This window comes from Engystomops pustulosus, chromosome 5 (assembly GCF_040894005.1).
Source record: "Engystomops pustulosus chromosome 5, aEngPut4.maternal, whole genome shotgun sequence".
Lineage (NCBI taxonomy): Eukaryota > Metazoa > Chordata > Amphibia > Anura > Leptodactylidae > Engystomops > Engystomops pustulosus.
In genome coordinates this window covers 150,556,885-150,575,708 of record NC_092415.1, presented here as the reverse complement: position 1 = coordinate 150,575,708, position 18,824 = coordinate 150,556,885, and the positions used below count along the sequence as shown (strand labels likewise).

Genomic DNA, 18,824 nt, shown 5'->3' with positions numbered 1-18,824 from the left:
AACTTTTATATACAAAAAAAAACTTTTAGACAAAAATACATTATTATAAAGAGTTATATCGAATGAGTATATTGGGCGTTTTAAGCCCGTTAGTTACTTTGTTTTTTTTTTGCACAAAATGTTTTGAATTATTCACATCTTAGGATGCATCCTCACTAGCGCTGGTGTCTGCCAGGAGGTGATCCGTAATGGATATGATCTCTTGGTAACTCCAGTTAATGCTGCCGGAATGCCCGGATTCTACCAGCCTTAGCTGGGGACACCAGGAGGTCAGATCCATTACAGGTCCCCTCCCGACAGACACCAGCGCTAGTAGGAATGCATCCTTACTTTGCATTTTTCAAATAAACTTTGAAAAGTATTTTTATTTGAGTTATTCCATGTTATTTGCACACGGGCCTAAAAGGCCCCAGGTATGTAAAAGTGTAGATTTTTATGGTCATGCATTCTAGGGTTAAAGGACGGGAAGAAGATTCATTTTTGTAAACAATGTGACACCAGCCGAGAACATTGTGTATTTGCTGTTACGCATCTTTTCAGTGTAACATGAATCTATAAGCAATATCCCCCTTTTTAAATAAAGAAAACATCAATTAGATGTCTTTATAAAGTACAGGCGGTCCCCTACTTAAGAACACTCGACTTACATACGACCCATAGTTACAAACGGACCTCTGGATATTGGTAATTTATTGTACTTTAGTCCTAGGCTACAATGATCAGCTATAACAATTATCACAAGTGTCTGTAATGAAGCTTTAGTGTTAATATTGATTCTTATGACAACCCAACATTTTTAAAATCCAATTGTCGCAGAGACCAAAAAAATTCTGTCTGGGATTACAATGATAAAATATACAGTTCCGATTTACATACAAACTCAACTTAAGAACAAACCTACAGACCCTATCTTGTATGTAACCCGGGGACTGCCTGTATTTAGCTGGTGCTTTGCCTGCACTAGCTGTTTTGCCAAAACTGATTCTGGGTCTCCTCTTAAGGGTGTATCCTTAATTTTGTCACCAGCTCGGTCCAAATTCTGTAATTCCAGTAATTTTGTAGAAACTCACGTATGGCTCTTAAATTGTATAGCAATTTGGTCAACTATGACGTACATACAGGAGTTTGCATTATGAGACATCCCAATTGCCAGTAGAGAAGGTAGTGTTCCAGTATTAGCAAATCTATGCGACAGAAGAATGTATGTAATACAGATGCTTAATTTTCACGATTGACACAAATTCTACAGCAGCAAATAGATCTATTTTAACCTAATTTATTTTCTCTGTTGTCCTAGTTAATTATTTCATTTAAAAAATTCATGAAAAATTGTGATCTATCTTTGTCATGACTAGCTTGTGATTATAGCGCCCTCTTGTGTTTAGTAGAATAGTATAACATTTTTAACTACCTTTTCCATATAAAATGTTAGTTATATTAGATTAAACATATTATATGTATGTGAATCTGATTATATTATCTATAATTTTATTTTATGGGGAATTTACATCATGTACACCCTGAAATAATTTTATTTTGTAGTTTACATTACATATAGCAAAGATTTTGAAACTATATAGTGTGTAAACTTATAAAGTATGATGAAAAAGTGTGATGTCAGATCAAGGTTAGAAGCAGCAGCACAGACTAAGTAAAGAAGCAAAGCAAAGACCACAAACCTTTATTCAGCAGAATATTTGTCAAGGACCACAGCATGTAAATATAGAAATATAAAAAAGTAGCAACATTATACATAGAACAATGTAATATTATTTTGTTGAATGCAAATTATGAATTTTTTCTTGTTAAAACTTGTTAAACTTGTTAACTACTTAAAGATTAACTAATCCTTTGAAGCTATTTATTTCAGTAATGAATGGAGCAGTAATAATGGTAAACTTTCTAATATGCAGCTTCTCTGTGCTTTGTGTCTGCTCTTTCTCCTTCATTGAGCAGTGCATCTGAGATTCCTGAAATTCCTGAATAGAGATAAAGGATTCTTTCAGATACATAGAGTTATACCAACAATATACTGCAGGTGGTGAGCAAGGTGTCTGCACCTAGGGATTCACCTTCACACTTCCCAAACATTGTAGCAGTTCATTTAATAAATGATGCTCGCAATGCATAATGCAGTTAAAATTCTGTTCTTATTCTTTACTTTCTTATAAAGCGACACAAAAGGGCACAACATCTGCAAAAATTATTTTCAAACAATAGTCTCTCAAATATAAGTATCTCATCCAACCATAATGAGTAATAGAGGGTCTGTCACCCTAATAATCTATCTAGGAGCTGCTTACTAAAGTAGGCTGCTTTCTAGCCCTACCCCAGGTGTAGCAGTGGTACACTGCTAGCTTTAACTGAGCCTTCCGATAAAGTAGCAAACACTGCACTTCGTAGTGCTGGGAACTCCGGACCAGGCTTACAGCAGTTTGGCGTATTCATGAGGGGGTGGTCCGGGGAAGAAACAGAGGAGAGGGGAGTTCCTCAGACTGCCCCCCTCATGAATAGCGCTATATAGTGCAGTGTTTACTAGCTATTTCAGACGGTTCAGATAAAGCTAGCAATTTAAAACTGCTACACCTTGGGTAGGGCTAGGAAGCAGCTCCCAGATAGATTATTGGGGTGAAAGGAAATCTACTAGGGACACTGTGACTGTGGTAATCTTCTTATATTTGATGTCCATTGCCTCCTTTCTTCTAAAATGAACTTTTTTGTTATTTATGTCAGTTATGCTAATAAGACAGAAGTGCCGTTGCGGCTTATTATCATGATTTTAAAAGTTGATTTTATTAAGAAGGAGGCCATGCATATCAAATATAAGAAGATTACCACAGTCATGGTGCCTAGATACATGAGGTTGCTTTATTTCTCAGCTTTCAGTGGATGCAGGACAGAAAGCTGATTTACACAAACTACATAAAAAAGTAAGAAAGGCAGAAGAAAAGATCACAGGAAGATATTTCTTTAATGAAGTCTATTACAAAGTTTATTATAATCATCTGATTATTGGTTGATTTATAAAATGTTGTTGAAAGTTCAACTACTCTTTAATCCCTTTGTGAATTTTTGTGGTTCTGTTCTGTGCTTCTTTAGATGATAATATCTTTGGAACCGCTTTATAGAATTAGCAGACAAATTACGGTACTATTGAAAACTTTAGTTTTTTTTTAATAAGCACTTAAAGTTTATAAACACTTACACAAATATGTTCAAAATATGTGCAGTGTCAATCCATCACCATTTTGCTAATACAGTCTCGGACAGTGGCTGTCTTCAGTCATATCTCTGGAACTGGTGTCAAATTAAAGAGGAGACTCTCCCCTTTAACCCTTTCTCGACCCGTCACGTAATAGCACGTCTCAGGTCGTCTGTGGGTGCATGGAGAGGGCTCACGTGCTGACCCCTCTCCATAGCCGGTAAGTCTTTGCTGCGGAAAACAAGCCGTCACACAGCTCTTTACGTGTAAAAAAAAAAAAAAAAGTTATAGATTTTTGATTATGGGGAGTGAAAAATAAAAATGAAAAAGCAAAAAAGGGCGAGGTCCTTAAAGGGTTAATATAATATCAGGGTTGTGTTTTTAGGTGAAACTGGAGAAATCCGCTGTTAAAGTTACATTCGAGAATGTAGAAATCAAATTTTTTACTACGTCTTTAACCGTGAATATTAATATTGTATATACTCGAATATAAGTGTAGTTTTTCAGCATAAAAAATGTGCCCCAAAATCCAAACTTGGTTTAGGAAAGTACTCCCCTTTCATAGTGTGTTTGAACCAGCCGCTGCCGCAGCACAGGGGGCGGGAGGAGGATCTGTGGAGGAGTCAGAAAGGTGAGTATTGAGGATGTACAGGGGCAGGGCTAGATTGGGACTGGACTGGATAGATTTATTTGCTATAACCCTTATGAAGAACAAAAAGACCTTACTTTATTAAAGGAATTCAAGTTCATTTTAACCCCATGATGTCCTATTTGCACATGCCCCATGCAGATAGCACATATATACATGTCACGACAGTGTCCCACTTTAAGCAATCATATCTCCATAACCGTAGCACCTAAAAACACATTTCAATTATATACTCGAGTATTAGCCGATGAAGATTGGGTAACGGGGTCCACAGTCCTCAATCATGTGTCATGACTACATCACTTAAAGCTTCAGTATTATTGTGCATAAGGGAGCGAACATTGGCTGTGGGTTATCTGATTTGTATGCAGACTCTGATTTCTTATGGATCAGTCTGAGATCTGAACAGGATGTTATGATGAAGCCTCTTTATTAGAAACCTTGGATTCAGTTTGACACTTGAGTTCCTGGCACATATTGTACATCCAGCTGATGATTAAGTTGCGGTTATCTCATTTTAGCAGGTCCATATCACACAATATTTATTAGTTCTTTTCACAGCTCCTCGTGTTCTCACCATTTAGGAAATCCTTTCCTGATCAATCTCAGACAACAACAAGCCAAAACCTCATTTGTATTTTCCAGCAAACTCTAATTACTTTTTAGGAAGATAGAAAGAGAAAAAGTTAAGTAAATTTGTGTAAAATAGGCTAAATAAAATGTAGTGAAGGGCTGATACAATATAAGCACATGGCTTTATATTACTGAAGCTGCTTGCTGTGTTGTTACTTGAACTGAAAAATAGGAGCCCTCACAAAGATTATGATGTCATTGAAAGCGAATTAAACCAATTTATAAATTGTAGATTATGTGGGCAATGTATATTCTAAAGAGGCTTTATTAAGTTTTGTGAAGGCAATATCCAGGCTGGAGTGGGTTGATGCCGTGCCCTGCCGCTCAGTGGGAAATTATACTTCAAAGCCGTGCTGATACAGGCTTGAATCCAATTTATTAAAAATAACACAAAACACAATGAATATAAAATACACAAAAGGTGTGCATAAAAGAATGCTGCTTGTTTCGGCACAGCATCTGGACCTTCATCAGGCATATAATTTTTGGGGGGCTATGCCCATATATACAGTACAGACCAAAAGTTTGGACAAACCTTCTCCTTCAAAGAGTTTTCTGTATTTTCATGACTGTAAAAATTGTAGATTCACACTGAGGGCATCGAAACTATGAATTAACACATGTGGAATTATATAATTAACAAAATTGTGTGAAACAACTGAAAATATGTCTTCTATTCTAGGTTCTTCAAAGTAGCCAACTTTGTTTTGATTACTGCTTTACACACTCTTTGCATTTCCTTGCTGAGCTTCAAGAGGTAGTCACCTGAAATGGTCTTCCAACAGTCTTGAAGGAGTTCCCAGAGATGCTTAGCACTTGTTGGCCCTTTTGCTTTCACTTTGCGGTCCAGCTCACCCCAAATCATCTCGATTGGGTTCAGGTCTGGTAACTGTGGAGGACAGTTTATCTTGTGTAGCACCCCAACACTCTCCTTCTTGGTCAACTAGCCATTACACAGCATGGAGGTGTGTTTGGGGATCACTGTCCTGTTGAAAAATAAATGATGGTCCAACTAAATGCAAACCGGATGGAATAGCATGCCGCCTCAAGATGCTGTGGTAACCACGCTGGTTCAGTATACCTTCAATATTGAATAAATTCCCAACAGTGTCCCTAGCAGAGCTCCCCTACACCATCACACCTCCTCCATTCGTTCACCTTTTTGCATCAACCAAAGACAAGGTGGTTGGAACCAAAGATTTCAAATTTGGACTCATCACACTAAAGCATAGATTACCACTAGTCTAATGTCCATTTCTTGTGTTCTTTAGCCCAAACAAGTCTCTTCTGCTTGCCTGTCCTTAGCAGTGGTTTCCTAACAGACATAACATGAGAAATAAGAGTACAATATGGTTTGGGGGTTATTAAGTTGATTTGGCTGCTCCTTGATACCATTTATTGTACAGATCGATGGCTTTTGATATAAAGGAGTTTTAAAACCTTGTTGTGGGGTAGCAGATCTGTCTATACCGGTCACTTCTTGTGCTAGTTGTTGGAGTAGTACGTGGTGCAATGGGTCTAATGCATTTCCTGAAATGGAAATCAACTTGCTGCGACTAGTAACCTGCCAAATGCTGTTGATTGGGCTCAGGTTGTCGCCTAAAATGATTTGAGACCTTTTGGTGATTTTGGCCAACCTGTTAGATAAATTCTTGTAACCTATAAAAGACAAGATATAAGATATTCCAGCTACCTTATATACTCGAGTATAAGCCTAGTTTTTCAGCACAAAAAATGTGCTGAAAACCCCAAACTCGGCTTATACTCGAGTCAAAAAAATAAATCAAAACTCGCCTTTCTGGCGGCACCCGTAGATCTTCTGTGCGATCCATCCGGTATTGTTGTGCTGCACAACGGGGAGGGGGGGGGGCTATATACACTGGGGCAGGGGCTGGCAGGCTATATACACTGGGGCAGGGGCTGGCAGGCTATATACACTGGGGCAGGGGCTGGCAGGCTATATACACTGGGGCAGGGGCTGGCAGGCTATATACACTGGGGCAGGGGCTGGCAGGCTATATACACTGGGGCAGGGGCTGGCTGGCTACATACTGGAGAGGCTGTGACCAATGCATTTCCCACCCTCGGCTTATACTCGAGTCAATAGGTTTTCACAGTTTTTTTTGTGGTAAAATTAGGGGCCTCGGCTTATACTCGGGTCGGCTTATATAGAGCAGGATATTTAACTTAAAATATATAAAATATAAAATGTGCACATATTTAATAGGTGTTATATGACAATACTACCCTGACATAAATACCGCTCTACCTAGCAACCTAGAAAAGTAATTAGGCCTTATTGCATGGGAGTTACCTTGGTGACTAGTGATGCTATTGTAGCTGTTGGCATGTAGCGCAAATGCCATGTTGATAGTGAGGTCCAAGCAAACTTGGTTGCTGCCTAGCAATCTAGAGGGATTCGGAAGCTGAAATGGACCAAAAGGAAGATTGCGTACACAGTAGTATTCGAAACAGGACAAACTATCAGAGAAGGCATGTCCAGTAAAAAGCTGTGTCCATTCATCTCTGTTATAAAGGATTTTGTGCTTCTGTGAAGTAGTCTTAATTGATCTCCTGTTTTGAAGATCTATTACAATCTTGACCATCTAAGTAGTGGTACTAATAGAATCAAATGTATAATATACAATAAAGAGAACCTGATTTATGTACTTGTCCTGATCGTGAAGCATATAGTAAGTGGAAATGTTTGGAGTCAGAAGTCTGTGAGACGTGTGACTAATAAGACATCTCTATGTCATATCTCTCAGCAAGCATCTGCACAAGTTGTTCAGCACAGCAAAGAGTATGAAGATGCATTAGCAAGTCTCATCATTATGGTTTCACCCATGGCCCCACATCTGGCATCAGAGTTATGGAAAGGTAAATATGGAATATTCAATAACTGCATATTCATATTTGTGGTATGGTTCTGGAAGGGATTGTAATCTTCTATTAGAGCTATTAGGTATATTTCAGCATATTCCTTAATCTGGTTGATTCTGTTGTAATTTGCACCAAGTAACAGTGCCACATTTATGAAGGGTTTAAGACCGTTTTAGGTACTTTTGGCACAGTTTTGTGAAGTAACCTAGACCAACTATAAGATATTGCACAGTCTGACTAGAACTACACCAGATTTATCATCGGGCATCAGACACAGAGAAATCTGGTGCCGCCTAAGATTGTCTAGTCTGATACTACACTGCACTATAATGAGAGAAGACATCAGACACTGAGAAATCTGGTGCCGCCTAAGATTGTCTAGTCTCATACTACACTGCACTATAATGAGAGAAGACATCAGACACTGAGAAATCTGGTGCCACCTAAGATTGTCTAGTCTGACCCTACACTGCACTATAATGAGAGAAGACATCAGACACTGAGAAATCTGGTGCCACCTAAGATTGTCTAGTCTGACCCTACACTGCACTATAATGAGAGAAGACGTCAGACACTGAGAAATCTGGTGCCACCTAAGATTGTCTAGTCTGACCCTACACTGCACTATAATGAGAGAAGACATCAGACACTGAGAAATCAGGTGCCACCTAAGATTGTCTAGTCTGACCCTACACTGCACTATAATGAGAGAAGACATCAGACACTGAGAAATCTGGTGCCGCCTAATATTGTCTAGACTGACCGTACACTGCACTATAATGAGAGAAGACATCAGACACTGAGAAATCTGGTGCCACCTAAGATTGTCTAGTCTGACCCTACACTGCACTATAATGAGAGAAGACATCAGACACTGAGAAATCTGGTGCCACCTAAGATTGTCTAGTCTGACCCTACACTGCACTATAATGAGAGAAGACATCAGACACTGAGAAATCTGGTGCCACCTAAGATTGTCTAGTCTGACCCTACACTGCACTATAATGAGAGAAGACATCAGACACTGAGAAATCTGGTGCCACCTAAGATTGTCTAGTCTGACCCTACACTGCACTATAATGAGAGAAGACATCAGACACTGAGAAATCAGGTGCCACCTAAGATTGTCTAGTCTGACCCTACACTGCACTATAATGAGAGAAGACATCAGACACTGAGAAATCTGGTGCCGCCTAATATTGTCTAGACTGACCGTACACTGCACTATAATGAGAGAAGACATCAGACACTGAGAAATCTGGTGCCACCTAAGATTGTCTAGTCTGACCCTACACTGCACTATAATGAGAGAAGACATCAGACACTGAGAAATCTGGTGCCACCTAAGATTGTCTAATCTGACCCTACACTGCACTATAATGAGAGAAGACATCAGACACTGAGAAATCTGGTGCCGCCTAATATTGTCTAGACTGACCGTACACTGCACTATAATGAGAGAAGACATCAGACACTGAGAAATCTGGTGCCACCTAAGATTGTCTAGTCTGACCCTACACTGCACTATAATGAGAGAAGACATCGATCACAGAGAAATCTGGTGCCACCTAAGATTGTCTAGTCTGACCCTACACTGCACTATAATGAGAGAAGACATCAGACACTGAGAAATCTGGTGCCACCTAAGATTGTCTAGTCTGACCCTACACAGCACTATAATGAGAGAAGACATCAGACACTGAGAAATCTGGTGCCACCTAAGATTGTCTAGTCTGACCGTACACTGCACTATAATGAGAGAAGACATCAGACACTGAGAAATCTGGTGCCACCTAAGATTGTCTAGTCTGACCCTACACAGCACTATAATGAGAGAAGACATCAGACACTGAGAAATCTGGTGCCGCCTAAGATTGTCTAGTCTGACCCTACACTGCACTATAATGAGAGAAGACGTCAGACACTGAGAAATCTGGTGCCGCCTAAGATTGTCTAGTCTGACCCTACACTGCACTATAATGAGAGAAGACATCAGACACTGAGAAATCTGGTGCCACCTAAGATTGTCTAGTCTCATACTACACTGCACTATAATGAGAGAAGACATCAGACACTGAGAAATCTGGTGCCACCTAAGATTGTCTAGTCTGACCCTACACTGCACTATAATGAGAGAAGACATCAGACACTGAGAAATCTGGTGCCACCTAAGATTGTCTAATCTGACCCTACACTGCACTATAATGAGAGAAGACATCAGACACTGAGAAATCTGGTGCCACCTAAGATTGTCTAGTCTGACCCTACACTGCACTATAATGAGAGAAGACATCAGACACTGAGAAATCTGGTGCCGCCTAAGATTGTCTAGTCTCATACCACACTGCACTATAATGAGAGAAGACATCAGACACTGAGAAATCTGGTGCCGCCTAAGATTGTCTAGTCTGACCCTACACTGCACTATAATGAGAGAAGACATCAGACACTGAGAAATCTGGTGCCACCTAAGATTGTCTAGTCTGACCCTACACTGCACTATAATGAGAGAAGACATCAGACACTGAGAAATCTGGTGCCACCTAAGATTGTCTAGTCTGATACTACACTGCACTATAATGAGAGAAGACATCAGACACTGAGAAATCTGGTGCCACCTAAGATTGTCTAGTCTGACCCTACACTGCACTATAATGAGAGAAGACATCAGACACTGAGAAATCGGGTGCCACCTAAGATTGTCTAGTCTGACCCTACACTGCACTATAATGAGAGAAGACATCGATCACAGAGAAATCTGGTGCCACCTAAGATTGTCTAGTCTGACCCTACACTGCACTATAATGAGAGAAGACATCAGACACTGAGAAATCTGGTGCCACCTAAGATTGTCTAGTCTGACCCTACACTGCACTATAATGAGAGAAGACATCAGACACTGAGAAATCTGGTGCCAACGAAGATTGTCTAGTCTGACCCTACACTGCACTATAATGAGAGAAGACATCAGACACTGAGAAATCTGGTGCCACCTAAGATTGTCTAGTCTGACCCTACACAGCACTATAATGAGAGAAGACATCAGACACTGAGAAATCTGGTGCCGCCTAAGATTGTATAGTCTGACCCTACACTGTACTATAATGAGAGAAGACATCAGACACTGAGAAATCTGGTGCCACCTAAGATTGTCTAGTCTGACCCTACACAGCACTATAATGAGAGAAGACATCAGACACTGAAAAATCTGGTGCCACCTAAGATTGTCTAGTCTGACCCTACACTGCACTATAATGAGAGAAGACATCAGACACTGAGAAATCTGGTGCCACCTAAGATTGTCTAGTCTGACCCTACACTGCACTATAATGAGAGAAGACATCAGACACTGAGAAATCTGGTGCCACCTAAGATTGTCTAGTCTGACCCTACACTGCACTATACTGAGAGAAGACATCAGACACTGAGAAATCTGGTGCCACCTAAGATTGTCTAGTCTGACCCTACACTGCACTATAATGAGAGAAGACATCAGACACTGAGAAATCTGGTGCCACCTAAGATTGTATAGTCTGACCCTACACTGCACTATAATGAGAGAAGACATCAGACACTGAGAAATCTGGTGCCACCTAAGATTGTCTAGTCTGACCCTACACTGCACTATAATGAGAGAAGACATCAGACACTGAGAAATCTGGTGCCACCTAAGATTGTATAGTCTGACCCTACACTGCACTATAATGAGAGAAGACATCAGACACTGAGAAATCTGGTGCCACCTAAGATTGTCTAGTCTGACCCTACACTGCACTATAATGAGAGAAGACATCAGACACTGAGAAATCTGGTGCCACCTAAGATTGTCTAGTCTGACCCTACACTGCACTATAATGAGAGAAGACATCAGACACTGAGAAATCTGGTGCCACCTTAGATTGTCTAGTCTGACCCTACACTGCACTATAATGAGAGAAGACATCAGACACTGAGAAATCTGGTGCCACCTAAGATTGTATAGTCTGACCCTACACTGCACTATAATGAGAGAAGACATCAGACACTGAGAAATCTGGTGCCACCTAAGATTGTATAGTCTGACCCTACACTGCACTATAATGAGAGAAGACATCAGACACTGAGAAATCTGGTGCCACCTAAGATTGTCTAGTCTGACCCTACACTGCACTATAATGAGAGAAGACATCAGACACTGAGAAATCTGGTGCCACCTAAGATTGTCTAGTCTGACCCTACACTGCACTATAATGAGAGAAGACATCAGACACTGAGAAATCTGGTGCCACCTAAGATTGTATAGTCTGACCCTACACTGCACTATAATGAGAGAAGACATCAGACACTGAGAAATCTGGTGCCACCTAAGATTGTCTAGTCTGACCCTACACTGCACTATAATGAGAGAAGACATCGATCACAGAGAAATCTGGTGCCACCTAAGATTGTCTAGTCTGACCCTACACTGCACTATAATGAGAGAAGACATCAGACACTGAGAAATCTGGTGCCACCTAAGATTGTCTAGTCTGACCCTACACTGCACTATAATGAGAGAAGACATCAGACACTGAGAAATCTGGTGCCACCTAAGATTGTCTAGTCTGACCGTACACTGCACTATAATGAGAGAAGACATCAGACACTGAGAAATCTGGTGCCACCTAAGATTGTCTAGTCTGACCCTACACAGCACTATAATGAGAGAAGACATCAGACACTGAGAAATCTGGTGCCGCCTAAGATTGTCTAGTCTGACCCTACACTGCACTATAATGAGAGAAGACGTCAGACACTGAGAAATCTGGTGCCGCCTAAGATTGTCTAGTCTGACCCTACACTGCACTATACTGAGAGAAGACATCAGACACTGAGAAATCTGGTGCCACCTAAGATTGTCTAGTCTCATACTACACTGCACTATAATGAGAGAAGACATCAGACACTGAGAAATCTGGTGCCACCTAAGATTGTCTAGTCTGACCCTACACTGCACTATAATGAGAGAAGACATCAGACACTGAGAAATCTGGTGCCACCTAAGATTGTCTAGTCTGACCCTACACTGCACTATAATGAGAGAAGACATCAGACACTGAGAAATCTGGTGCCGCCTAAGATTGTCTAGTCTCATACCACACTGCACTATAATGAGAGAAGACATCAGACACTGAGAAATCTGGTGCCGCCTAAGATTGTCTAGTCTGACCCTACACTGCACTATAATGAGAGAAGACATCAGACACTGAGAAATCTGGTGCCACCTAAGATTGTCTAGTCTGACCCTACACTGCACTATAATGAGAGAAGACATCAGACACTGAGAAATCTGGTGCCACCTAAGATTGTCTAGTCTGATACTACACTGCACTATAATGAGAGAAGACATCAGACACTGAGAAATCTGGTGCCACCTAAGATTGTCTAGTCTGACCCTACACTGCACTTTAATGAGAGAAGACATCAGACACTGAGAAATCTGGTGCCACCTAAGATTGTCTAGTCTGACCCTACACTGCACTATAATGAGAGAAGACATCGATCACAGAGAAATCTGGTGCCACCTAAGATTGTCTAGTCTGACCCTACACTGCACTATAATGAGAGAAGACATCAGACACTGAGAAATCTGGTGCCACCTAAGATTGTCTAGTCTGACCCTACACTGCACTATAATGAGAGAAGACATCAGACACTGAGAAATCTGGTGCCAACGAAGATTGTCTAGTCTGACCCTACACTGCACTATAATGAGAGAAGACATCAGACACTGAGAAATCTGGTGCCACCTAAGATTGTCTAGTCTGACCCTACACAGCACTATAATGAGAGAAGACATCAGACACTGAGAAATCTGGTGCCGCCTAAGATTGTATAGTCTGACCCTACACTGTACTATAATGAGAGAAGACATCAGACACTGAGAAATCTGGTGCCACCTAAGATTGTCTAGTCTGACCCTACACAGCACTATAATGAGAGAAGACATCAGACACTGAAAAATCTGGTGCCACCTAAGATTGTCTAGTCTGACCCTACACTGCACTATAATGAGAGAAGACATCAGACACTGAGAAATCTGGTGCCACCTAAGATTGTCTAGTCTGACCCTACACTGCACTATAATGAGAGAAGACATCAGACACTGAGAAATCAGGTGCCACCTAAGATTGTCTAGTCTGACCCTACACTGCACTATACTGAGAGAAGACATCAGACACTGAGAAATCTGGTGCCACCTAAGATTGTCTAGTCTGACCCTACACTGCACTATAATGAGAGAAGACATCAGACACTGAGAAATCTGGTGCCACCTAAGATTGTATAGTCTGACCCTACACTGCACTATAATGAGAGAAGACATCAGACACTGAGAAATCTGGTGCCACCTAAGATTGTCTAGTCTGACCCTACACTGCACTATAATGAGAGAAGACATCAGACACTGAGAAATCTGGTGCCACCTAAGATTGTATAGTCTGACCCTACACTGCACTATAATGAGAGAAGACATCAGACACTGAGAAATCTGGTGCCACCTAAGATTGTCTAGTCTGACCCTACACTGCACTATAATGAGAGAAGACATCAGACACTGAGAAATCTGGTGCCACCTAAGATTGTCTAGTCTGACCCTACACTGCACTATAATGAGAGAAGACATCAGACACTGAGAAATCTGGTGCCACCTAAGATTGTCTAGTCTGACCCTACACTGCACTATAATGAGAGAAGACATCAGACACTGAGAAATCTGGTGCCACCTAAGATTGTATAGTCTGACCCTACACTGCACTATAATGAGAGAAGACATCAGACACTGAGAAATCTGGTGCCACCTAAGATTGTCTAGTCTGACCCTACACTGCACTATAATGAGAGAAGATATCAGACACTGAGAAATCTGGTGCCACCTAAGATTGTCTAGTCTGACCCTACACTGCACTATAATGAGAGAAGACATCAGACACTGAGAAATCTGGTGCCACCTAAGATTGTATAGTCTGACCCTACACTGCACTATAATGAGAGAAGACATCAGACACTGAGAAATCTGGTGCCACCTAAGATTGTCTAGTCTGACCCTACACTGCACTATAATGAGAGAAGACATCAGACACTGAGAAATCTGGTGCCACCTAAGATTGTCTAGTCTGACCCTACACTGCACTATAATGAGAGAAGACATCAGACACTGAGAAATCTGGTGCCACCTAAGATTGTCTAGTCTGACCCTACACTGCACTATAATGAGAGAAGACTTCAATATAAGACGGAGAGTGCATATTGTTAAACAGTTTATTAGGAAAGGATTTAGCATACCTCACAACTGTTCCAGATCCAGCAGGATATTTTGGGGGCATTTTATAGTATGGGTGGGAGCAATGAGGAGGTGCACAATGAGAGGTGTAGCAGAGAAGGTCGCCACAATGAGAGGGAGGAGCAGCATTTGAGGGCTATTAAGCTGGGTATTATACTAAGTGGGAATACTAGGAAGTGGCATAAGGAGCATGACAATGGCTTATGGTTTAAAGTTTGTTGTGGTGTGCTGAACGCACCACACTTTTTGTACCCCTTTCCATGACACAAAATGTGGGAGATATAAATCTAATATTATTTACCACCTTTTCTTGGGAGTTGCTATTTGTATGTTGAGAATTTCTGCCTATCTAAGCATTCTTATCAGTGACTGAAAGCTTTATGGCTGTCGATAATCGATAGCCGTCAATGTTGGGACCAGCTCCTTGACTTCTGAACATAGAGCAGGGATTTCACTGGGTACAATAACAAGCTGCTACAGCTGCTTATCCGAGGAGGAGTTATGGCGTTACCTCAACACCACTAAAATAGATAAATCACCAGATGGCATACACCCCCAGGTACTGCATGAATTATTTACTGTGATAGACAGAACATTATTTGTAATATTTGAAGATTCATCTAAAGTTACTTGACAAAAAATAGTGTTAACACAGGCTGAGAGAGCTTATGTCTAACTATTCCAACAATGTCTATATCATGCTTCTGGCTTCTTCCTATCCTGAGATGTAGGGATAAAAGATATATGAGGCCATCTGTAATATCCTCTCAGCTTTACCTGAAGTAGGCAGGACTTCCTGGTTGTGACATCAGCTATGGGCAGTGAGCTCATTCACACGAACATGCACAAACTACGCAGACAAGCAGGGAACAGAATCAGTGCTAATGTTTGTACAGAGATCTAATGCAGAGCAAGGCAGGGGACGCACAGAGCACTGGAGCTCTACATCATACAGCAATCTACTACATCACAAAGAACAGGATGTATTAAAAGATGTCCACCTACACTATAAAACCACCTAGAGAGGAATAAAAGCTGAACTCATGCTAATATCACAATATGTGTACATATCTATCTATCTATCTATATATATACACACACACACAAACACCCCCCTAAAAGAATGTTTTTTTATTTTTTTGCCATTATACTCTATGGAAGCTTTCCTGTGCAGAGTGGTCTGTTGAAAGAGGTTGCACTATATATACAGTGCTGTGTTTGCAGGATCTGATGCCATTCATAAGAACTGATGGGGGAGCCTGAGCTCTCTCTTTATTTGTGCATTCAAACTTTCACACATACACATTTCTACTGTAATCAAACTTTCACACACAAACAGCTCTGCTAGATACCATTCCTGGTATATAATTGGATGACCTGAAGCATGTGATAAGTCACATGCTTATGACATCACTCAAGGTCCTACAGTTTTTTTACATGTTGTCAGGACTAATTTATTCTCCTGCACTCAGCAGCTACTGATCAGGGGCATGCACATCTGCTAGTAATCCCTCCCAACAACATCCACCCACCCTCCTTTGCTCTGTGTAGATATGAATTCCCATGGCAACAAACCAGACAAAGACATTTGTACTTTAAGGACAAGTTCTGTTCCACAGCACTGGCGCATAGAAAATGTGGTGCCAATATTTAAAATAGGCTCAAAAGGCGATACTGGAAACTATCGGTTGTTGGGAAAATATTTGAGGGCGAGCAGTGAGACTATTTTCAATATCACATTGTATGAGAATAAAACTTTTTGTTCGTAGTTTCTGTTGACCCAGGGAGTTATTCATGCTGCCATATTAGGGGTTGAAAGTATTTTTTTCACTGCTTTAGGCCAACTGGCATTAGCCTTGCAGGGTCATTTTCTAACCTTTTTTTTACTATGATACTGTACTTCACTGCATTTGACATGTAACAAGTTTCCTTCAATTATTATACCCGATGCCTAACTATTTTATAGGCATGGGACACGTGACTCATAAACTGTGCACACAATATGACTGGAGTAAAGATGTCCTCTTGCAGCCCTGGCCCACAGTGGACCCGGCATATCTCAGTCAACCTGACACAGTAGAAGTTTCCGTACTGGTAAGAATAAATGCCACCCTGAATCCTGACGTCTCCATGTATACATTATATTTCTGTACTTACTATATTATGTTTTCTGTTTTGTAGATTAATAACAAAAACTGTGGCTCCATCAGTATACCATTCACAGTATCCCGAGACGCTGAGAAGGTACAAGACCTTGTAATGCAGAGCGCTCTTGGCACAAACCATCTTCAGGGTCGCATGATCAAAAGGGTTATTGTCTCTCCACGGACAGCTCTTGTTAACTTTCTCCTGCAGGAATAACAAAGACACTTGATGCCAGTCATGCCAACTAGCAGTTTCTAATGTGAGCCTGGTATAGGCCATTAAATGTTTATGCTTAAATGCAAGGACATATTTCTGCTGCCAGAAAAAGACAATTCTTACAAATACCACTATACTGATCTTTTGGACCTGCAATCATACACAAATGTTTACAGTCAATGTTGCCCGCGCATATTACTTTACATAGGATTGTATGCGGGGAGTGATAGTTATATGTAGGGCACATGATGATAACTGGCGACTCTTATATGTAATGCCATTTTGTCTCATTTAGAATTTTTTTTTTTTACATTAAATTATGCCTTGGTATCAGACAAAATATAAGTTACATGGAATATTGTAATTTTTATATGTCTATTTATAAGACTGAAATAAGAGGGAGGTCCATGATATCCCACTATAAGTCATACAGTGTTGCTCTAGAAGAAGGCAGAACGCTTGTGTATTACCAACTAGACTCCAGATCAGAATAGATCTCTGGATCCCATCACCAAAAAGCATGTACCTGCAACATGGGAAATTTTCACTTTTGTGAAACTGCTCTTAAATTAACCCCTTCACGACTGCCATACGGCTATATATGTCCAATTTGCACATGCCCCTTGCAGAAAGGATGTGTGTGGCCAACTTCAAACGGCTATATTTCCTGGCACATAGAAACATCATTCTGGTGTCATACTAATCAGGAAAATATGATACATGGATTGTGTGTAGATGCTTCACAGAATCAGAGATATCCACCATTCAAGTTGTACAAAAAATGTTGATTTTTATGTACAGCTTTCTATTTCTGATTGTAACTTTAAGGGTGGATATCTCCGGCTCTTTCAAGCATCCATGCGCGATCCTTGTGTGCCCCCCTCCAGCCAGTCAGCTGAAGGCAGAATATAGGAGGACCTGCCGAAAAGACTTTGACTTCAACTTTACAGAAATGCATGCCACCTCTACATCTGTGGCTGAACCTGGGAAAGGCGGGTGAAATAATGCTGTACATATTTTGGTAAAAGTTACTACTTTAATCGGAAAAAAAGCTAATTTTTTTAAATTCACATTTATAGTCAATCTTTGCCAAATTTTATAAAGAAAAAAATATGTAATTAATAAAACTATCCTATCAAGTTAAAGTCTTGCATGTCATGAAAAAAAACAAAGTAAATTTTGTTATCATATGTACAGCTTTTACAGAAGCTTACTGCAGAACATCAATAATTGACCTGGACGTTCAGACATCAATGCCCATCGGTCACAAAGGGGTTAAAGGAAATAACAACTTGAAAAAAACGAAGGCTTAAAATACTCATCTCTGCTCCTCTTCATCTTGATTCCAGTGATGTCCATTTCTAGTTGGACCCGTCGGGATCACCCAGAAAAGAAAGTTATAATTAGCAGCACAGAGCCCGGGCACAAGATGTCCGGCTGGGAGAGAGAGGTGACATCACGCAAGGGGCATAAATTTACGCCTCTTGCGTTGTGTAACCTCGCTCTCCAATATGTAAGGTGTCTTTTTTTTTTTTTGCAGGATGAGATGACATTTTCATTGATACCATTTTGAACTGTCCGACTTTTTGATCACTTTTGTGTACATTTTGGAAGTGTGTGAAATAGCGAAAAAATTGTGATTTAGACATTTTCCGTTACAAGGTTTACTGCTGGAAAAAATTTATATTTTCTCTGTTCAAACTTTATTGAAATTGGCAAATGACAAGCTTCAAAGCAATATCAGTGAATCAAGTACAAACTACAACAGTATACATACCTTAGGTCACGTAAGATAT

General features: G+C 40.5%; 1 protein-coding gene across 3 annotated transcripts in view; it reads left to right on the top strand.

The window, feature by feature from the left end:
* The window catches only part of LARS2 (leucyl-tRNA synthetase 2, mitochondrial), a 156,096-nt gene extending 138,040 nt beyond the window's left edge, over positions 1-18,056 (top strand). For all 3 annotated transcript variants that reach the window (XM_072153401.1, XM_072153402.1, XM_072153403.1), the window contains 3 exons: positions 7,253-7,364; positions 16,634-16,761; positions 16,849-18,056. In XM_072153401.1, coding sequence (XP_072009502.1) covers positions 7,253-7,364; positions 16,634-16,761; positions 16,849-17,028 — 420 coding nt within the window. In that variant the 3' untranslated portion in view covers positions 17,029-18,056. The remainder of the gene's footprint in view (positions 1-7,252; positions 7,365-16,633; positions 16,762-16,848) is intronic.
* Positions 18,057-18,824: the final 768 nt, after the last annotated feature.